The sequence below is a fragment of the Montipora foliosa genome, unplaced genomic scaffold (assembly GCF_036669935.1).
Source record: "Montipora foliosa isolate CH-2021 unplaced genomic scaffold, ASM3666993v2 scaffold_420, whole genome shotgun sequence".
Taxonomy (NCBI): Eukaryota; Metazoa; Cnidaria; class Anthozoa; order Scleractinia; family Acroporidae; genus Montipora; species Montipora foliosa.
In genome coordinates, this window is record NW_027179724.1 from 966,872 (window position 1) to 974,371 (window position 7,500).

The 7,500-nt window shown below is 44.0% G+C and overlaps 3 protein-coding genes across 6 annotated transcripts in view; 1 reads left to right on the forward strand and 2 right to left on the reverse strand.

The window, feature by feature from the left end:
• The window catches only part of LOC137988531 (uncharacterized), a gene marked incomplete at its 5' end in the record, with an annotated part of 670,231 nt that overhangs the window by 182,850 nt on the left and 479,881 nt on the right, over window positions 1–7,500 (reverse strand). The gene's annotated exons all lie outside the window — the stretch shown is intronic.
• The window catches only part of LOC137988544 (zinc finger protein 862-like), a 47,626-nt gene that overhangs the window by 38,574 nt on the left and 1,552 nt on the right, over window positions 1–7,500 (forward strand). For all 4 annotated transcript variants that reach the window (XM_068834545.1, XM_068834543.1, XM_068834544.1 and 1 more), the window contains one exon: window positions 6,561–7,500. This exon is cut by the window's right edge and continues 986 nt beyond it. In XM_068834545.1, the coding sequence (XP_068690646.1) occupies window positions 6,561–7,500 (940 nt within the window). The remainder of the gene's footprint in view (window positions 1–6,560) is intronic.
• LOC137988542 (uncharacterized) lies at window positions 1,885–6,567 on the reverse strand. The gene has a single exon (XM_068834540.1). It carries the CDS (start codon window positions 5,176–5,178, stop codon window positions 1,885–1,887), a length of 3,294 nt encoding a protein of 1,097 aa, XP_068690641.1. The 5' UTR covers window positions 5,179–6,567.

A 7,500-nucleotide genomic window follows, 5' to 3' on the forward strand; every position in this document is an offset into this window, starting at 1 on the left:
TATTGTGCATGATAAATACCTCTTACTAACCGAGTTCGAGGTCCGTACTGTAAGTTACGGACCGAGTTTTTTCCGGTTGATTTCTGGCCCAAGCGCGAAGCACGCGGGCCATAAATCAACAGGAAAAAACAAGGATCTAGTCCGGGGCCATGTGTAATCCCGTGGGCATTTCATGAACATTTTAGTTTCTTTGAAGAAATCTATACTTTAAGGGGTGTTCAATCGTAAAAAAGTTGTCTGCAATTTTTTCAAAGTCATTTAAGATTAATTTATGCAAATTAGATTTTTGACCTGCAAAACACCGGGTACTCGAGTCGGGATTTGTTATATATGTCCCAAAATGCTCCCATAATGCACAAAACTGTGCATGCGTTCGCTTTTAAGTCTGTTCTATCATGTAAAGCCTCTGCAATCCCTTTTCCACAGTTTTAGAATTATGACAAAAGTCGAATGTCATTGCTGTACAAATGTTAATGTTCCGTTAAGGAATGCTTAATTACAAAGCATAAATGATTTAGCATTAAGCAAAGGATTTCCTTGTCCAATAGAACTTAATTATCATGGTCTGAGTTCCAACCTAGCAGATGGGCCTATATATGACGGTCCTCGTCGTCACTAATATCCCCTGTTATATGCTCAACTGTATCAGTGTTACCGCTCCTGTTCGTACATTTCACTTTGCATGAACCACACATATCAGTGCATTTTAGGTTGTGCTTCCTGCACGTACAGCTCATTGTGATGCAGATTCCTTTGCATCCACACTTAATCAACTGCAGTACGGCCTTAGGTGCAGGTGGGAGTGTGGTTGGAACCGGATGCAGTGTATCCCCATCTTGTTGCCATCCGTGTAATATCGGGCTAGGAATGCTGGGATTTGGGTTGTCGCAAGACTTCCAAACCAATGAAACGAAATTAGCACGTCTTGTCATCTGGTGTAGAGCCGCTTTAGTAGGGGGCAGCTGTTCATCTACGTGTAGTTTCTTGCTAAAGAACAACCATTGGACCTCTCCTATGGTTCTTAGCTGTGTCGATGGGATGTACAACTGGCAGACAAAGCGCTCTAGCGTCATGTATATATCATCTGGGATGGTGTCGGTGGTTCCCAGGCTGGAAAAGGCATCGAGTACTGATCGTTCGGCTTCCTTTAGTGTATTCCAAAAAGACACTTTGCTTTTTCCACTGATAGTGCCTGTCTGATCACATCCTGAAAAAGCGTGAAAGCCAGGTAAAGCCTTCACAAGTTCTTCTCCTACCGCCTCGTAGAGTGGGCCTAGTGGAATACTTCTTCGTTTTCCTCCTGTTCCAACAATGACTGCAGTGTCTGGACAAAGTCTCTTGTAAATCCAGAGCGTCAGAACGAGTACGTCTGTATCTGGACTCTTAATGGTTATGGACGTTGCTCCTCTCTGTGTGGCGTCTAGAGCATGTAGGAGCATACGAGTGTCTGCTTCCTCCTGTTCACTCCTTAAATGCTGAATCGGTAGGCTATTAGAAGCCATACAGTCACCTTTAGATGTTACTACATACGTCGTCTGCGAGTCTTTCTTGCACTGGATAAGTTGTGCTGCAAGGAAGATAGCCAATGTCTCTTTATTCTGGCTGCAGCTCAAAAGATCCTTCATCGTGATCTTGTCTATAACAGCATCCACAGTAATCTTGTATACCACTGCTCTGCTTGTGCCCGTTCGTTTCTGGCGCGTTCCTTTTTTTAAGGAGTTTGGGATATCGTAGCGGTCAAATACAACATGCACCTCGGTGGCACCTTCAGACTTAGAATCAATGACTTCTGTGAAATGGCTTGCTAGGTCACGCCCATTTCGTATCCACGGTGGCTTTCCCATTGCCTGAACGACGGCCATGGCATCAATAATGACCACTTGCCTACTGGAGGGATCTGCAGAGTGAGGTTGTACTGTAGACGTTTGTGGTTGCTGTTGGGCCGGTAAAAGGCTTTCTAGGATGTTCATCAGCTTGCTCTTGGCAGCGCAGTGAACTGCCATCAGAGAAGAAGAGTGCCCTTGGATACTCGGCTAACTCAAAGGTACTGATGGTTTCCTTTATGTCAAGGTCAGGCCTTGAGAGAATGACGACTAAGAAGCGTGCGAAGAGAGCTCTATCTTCCTTTAAGGGTGCGACGCCACAAGTTGTCTTGTTTTTGTTTTTTTGCCAAGCAGACTTCCATGACTTCAGATTTGCCTTTTTCATGGGGCTCCAAACCCATAACTTGGCCTCGACAATTCTCTCTTGAGCAAATGTCTCAAACAACGCTTGGCCGATCTTATCTCGTGTTAGGACTCCCTCCTTGATGTCATCTGGCATTACTGCTTTCGTGATGATGTTCACCAGATGACCTTCCTCTGTCGCGAAAGGGTCACTCACTTTGAGGACATCCTTCAGCTTCTGTACATTTTCATTATAGCGTTTTGTTATCGCATCGCTTAAATCGTGATGATGCGGTGATGAAGCTCTTTGTACCCCCACCATGTGCTCAGCTTGCGTCGCAAGTCGTCTTAGTTCTGGCGCCACAAGGAACCATCTTGCCATGGCTGCTGGTTGCTGTGTTAGACCTTTCAGCCCTCCCCGAATCTTCATCAACTTGTTGACGTGTTCTATAGCGTGGTCCGGTTCAATTGCACAGAAAGGGATCTCATTTTTGTTTACACAAAAGTTTCCTTGCGTGAATTCATGGTGAATATCGGGATCATCGATCTTTAACCTGTGCATCTGCGCTAGATATAGTGGCACCATTCGCGCATAGTTCAGCCTGTCGTGAGCAAAGAAATACTTTGCCAAAGCCTTGAGAGATTCAAGGTGAAGGTTCCAGTCTCCCTCTCTTGATGCGCGTATGAACATCAGGATACACATCACAAACTTCATGTAGTCCCGGGCAAACTTGAATAATGGACACTGAAACTCCATGACCTCATCAAATCTCAATAGCCTCTCTTGAAGGTCGTCGGTTTCCATCGCCGTTACAAGGTCTTTGTGTTTCGTCCCTAGCTCACTGTATTGACCTTCCTTGCAGATGGTGTTCATTGCAACGGATGCTTGTATTACACTATCATATACAGTATTGTGCTCGTCATTACTTTTAGCACTTTCGCTCTTCAAAAACGCCTCCATATGCAAATCGCTCAAGGCAGAGTACGTTATGCTGTGAGCTGTGAGAGCGCGCTTCATATGATTTCCTTCAAGAATCTGTCGCGTTGTGGTTGAACCATACAGCCCCGCCTCTATCCATCCCTCGTCAAAGCCACTGCCATCGATTGATGCCCCAAGAGCGCGCAAAGAAGCCATTATCGTGTGCATCTCGCCAATTCGGAAAACCAGGTGGTCTAGGTCTGGGGCCTTGTGCACCTGGAGTTTCACAGCCTTCTCATTTAGTTGAAGGTCAAACGTAATGACAGTCTTGTGGTTTTCTCCCATAACCACAGCCGTGATCTTCTGTGCCTGCATTAGTACTGTGAGCATCGTGCTCCACTCATGCGCCGGAGCCGCTAGAAGAGGCATCATGGAAACGGTGGTCAGCTGATGGGTCAAAGACAACACTTGAGAATTGTATGGAGCCCACGTGGGGATCTTGACTTTCTCCGACCGAGACCTGATGATTGAGTTGCCTACCGACCACGCCAAGTCATTTTGTTCCGCTTTCTTGGTGACATCACTAGATGGTGTAGTATCTAATGTGTAGCCGGAGCACTTTGGTTGCGCATTCGTAGGGATATAACACTGTAATATTTCTGTGTCAGGTATTGACTCTTGTGGAAGGGACTTGGTACTCATAGTCGCATCAATTTCCAGTATAGTTTCAGGATCCTTAGTACGTTTTCGCTGGAACACAACCATCGCGGTTGCATGAAGTGTGTTCTTTCCGTCGGGGGTGTCTTCTGAGAAATCGGAATTGTCAACACTAAAAAAGATAAACTGGCCCTTACAGAGTTTTGGAGGAATAAAGATGCTGTGCTCACTGGAGTTGCTCAGAACAGCCTGCGCAAGCTGAGTTTCTATGCGTAGAATCCTCGCATAATTAACTGAAATGCCCAACTCATGTAGAACATCAATTACTGATTTACTTCTCATTTGCTGGTGAGCAAGGAGGCCAACCCCAACTTGCAATGGATACTCGCGCTGGTGACGAAATGTCTTCCCTTCTTTATCTAACTGAGGCACGTATCTGACTTGCCTATCAGTCTTGGTTTGGTACATAATCTGCTGCGCAAGGAGAACTGACTTTCTGTTGACATCTTCCGCTCGCTGCTCCGTTTTCAGTTCAGAAACCACGCCCGAAAGTATCCACTTTAGTAATGTAAAGAGCTTGGTAGGGACAATATCTTGCGCATCTATGTCGAGCGTACCTTTGAAGTGCCAAGTATTTGCCTCCTGGATTTCTCTGCGATTTATCTTTGAGCAGTCATAAAGGACTTCAAGCTCGCTATTAATGTGCGATGACTGTTTAACGGCTTTCTCTATGGCGGCGATCTTAGCAGCAGATAGGCAAAAGCGATCGGACTCGTTTCGTCGATATGCACTTACGAACTCGATACCATCAACATTCTCTGCTAACAGCTGCCTCACAGATTTTCTACTAGGAAACCAGTAGCACAGATGATCTTGTAAGATATTCGTGTACACCTTTTGAGCGTCTTCCAGACTCACTATCTTTCCTTTTTTTAGAAGCTCTTGGATGAGATGCAGGAATTCTATATCAGCAGCAACTTTGTTTTCTTGCGCAGAATCTTGGGCGTCAGCTCTAGCCTTATCCTCAGACGTCATGGCGCGTATCACGTGTTTCATCCAGCAGGCACGATGATAATGCACATATTTCGGCAAAGCATCTTCTGGTTCTATTGTGCTGGTTAAATAAACTTTGTACAAGTCATTGTGGCAGTTTTTAACGAACTCTAAAAGTTGCTTTCTCCTGTTCTCAGTTTGTATTACATGAATGTCCTGCTCATCGTCGTGTGACTGGCAAAAGAAACATAACTTCCTATTGAAGGTAGCTGTGGATGAACGTAGGATCCGCTTTGAAGTTTGTTCTGTTAAACCATGGAAAACGACGGGTGTAGAAGAGCCTGTCTGCGAAGCAAAAGACGGCCTTCCAGGAGGACGTGAAAGGATTGACGTATTTTGTGACGACGCTGCTTTCTCGAATCTCGCTTCAGCCAGGGTTTTCATTTGAGGCCGGACGTTTCGTGCGGTTGTTTGCCATTCCACGTCCGGTACTTTGAGATCAATATTGGCGATTTTTTTTTACTACTGTATTATCTATTTTTCTTACAAGGCATCTCATAAACATACTGACTAGAGGACAACAGAATAATCAATTACATTCTTCAAAACGGCCATATAACTCTTTTTTCTTTGCTTATTGAGCGGCGGGATATTTTATTGGTTTCCCCTCTTCATTTAAACGGAATTGAAGTGACTATTTCGATCTCATTCCTGCTCGGCCAAGTCTTGAGGGAAATCCCCAGGTAAAATATGCAACTTGTGTTAGTCAAACTGTTGAAAGAATGAAGAGGATAAGCGAGTTTTTCGTCCCGACGGCCAAGAGAAATCAAGGTAAGTTGAAGGGCATGATTATTCTGAATGAGTGTTTCACTGTACTGCGCTGTGAGCAGTAAAAATGGTAATTTTCTCCTGACCGAAGAAAACAAAACAATGTCTCACGGCTGCCCTTTGCTAATGAGGTCACTATTTACAAGGTTAAGTTTATATTTCCCTTATCCAACAATCAAAATACGACTTGGACTTTGAAATAGAGAAAAACTGAAAGATTTTATCTTAAGACAAACGAAAAAAATAACACAGGCGATCTCAAAAGTGATACCCTGGGTACCAGAGGTTTTTTCTCACGGCCCGATGATACTTCGCTTCGGAGGTCACGCGGGTCAAACAAAGACTTAACCGAAACCGGAAACCGGAACTAAAATTACTCGCCTAGTTTCACGCACGAAAGGATTTCATTCATGGATGTCGATTTTATCATCGGCAGACGCTGGTTCATAAAATCCTTCATAATGTCAACTTTGAACACAGACAACAGTGATCATTCAGTAGAAATGAATTGACAAAAATATTGGTGTCTTTAGGGGAAATTCTAACGCAAGCAACCATAGATGAAGAAAGCCTGTCCGAGGCAACAAACTGTGATCCAATGCCTGCAAGTAGTAATGAGAGTGAAAAGCCAAGTTGTTCCTCTTCAAATACTGCTTTCCGAAAGAGTCCTCAAACAAGTAAAGGACCTTCTCAATCTTCTTGCGATAAAGAAAGGGAGACAATTATGTTGAACAACACTTTCCCTGACGTAGATGTGCACCAGCAAAACCTGTGTGGTATTAAACACACCTGTGAACTTGTATATAGTGTCAAATCCCCAACTGAAAAGGTTTCAAAATTCCAGCATTCTATGCTTAGTAGACCAGAAGCATATGATCCTGAAACGGGGATTTGGTGGCTTGTTTTTCAAGCAAATGAGGGTATGTTTTGCCTTCTTTGTAAAAAACATGACACTCGCAATGCCAAAAACAAAACGAAATACTTTAACGAAATCCCAGCGATTCAAGCCTGAGACAATCAGAGTACATGCTGATTCTCCTCAACACAAACTAGCCATACAATTAGAGATGCTGCAACGAGGATCAGAGTTTCAGAAGCAATTAGATGACAAAGAAAAGAACAAGGGAAAAGAGTGCAAGAAAATTTTCGAAGTTGTTTATTGGCTAGCTAAAGAAGAGTTGCCAAACAGAAAGTTGTCCTCGGTTCTTGAGATGATAAAGAAGATTGCTGGAGTTGATCTGAAACGTCAGTTCCCCTACTCGTCAAAGGGAATTGAAAGAGAGCTGTTTTTAACTCTTGCACAGGTTTTCAAAGAAAAGATTAAAGAAAAGATTGGTAATGGCCTTTATGGCATCCTCACTGATGAGGTCACCGACATCTCTTTGACGCAGCAGCTTGTAACTTTTATCCAGTATTATGACAGTCAAAGCTGTACCACCACCACCAGTTTCCTTGCAATATCAAACACACTGAAAGGCAACAACTTGGCAGATGCGCCACAGATCAAAAAAGTACTCCTCGAACAGTTGCAATCCGTTGGGTTAGAGGTACAAACCATGCGCAGCTTTGTCTCTGACGGTGCGTCTGTTATGACTGGGGCCAGAAACGGGGTGGCAAAGCTTCTAAAAGATGAGAACCCATTGATCCTGTCTTTCCACTGCTTAGCACACAAACTTGCTCTTGCTTGTGCTAGCTCTGCAGATACCCTTGACTACATTGCCCACTGTGAACTACAGTTGAACCAGTCGTGGAAACTATTCGACAATTCTGCAAAGCGCACTGCAACGTATCTTAAAGTGCAAGAGAGCACAAAGAATCTTACACTAAATTCGGCGGGGAGGAAGCAGGTAGCAAAAAAGCTGAAGAAGGCTTGTCGTACACGCTGGTTGTCGTTAGATAAATCGGTAGAGGCGGTATTTACGGATTTTTGTGCAATAA

Bases quoted from the DNA above. Each gene is read 5' to 3' on its own strand.
- LOC137988542 (XM_068834540.1), bottom strand. From the start codon at position 5,178: ATGAAAACCCTGGCTGAAGCGAGATTCGAGAAAGCAGCGTCGTCACAA.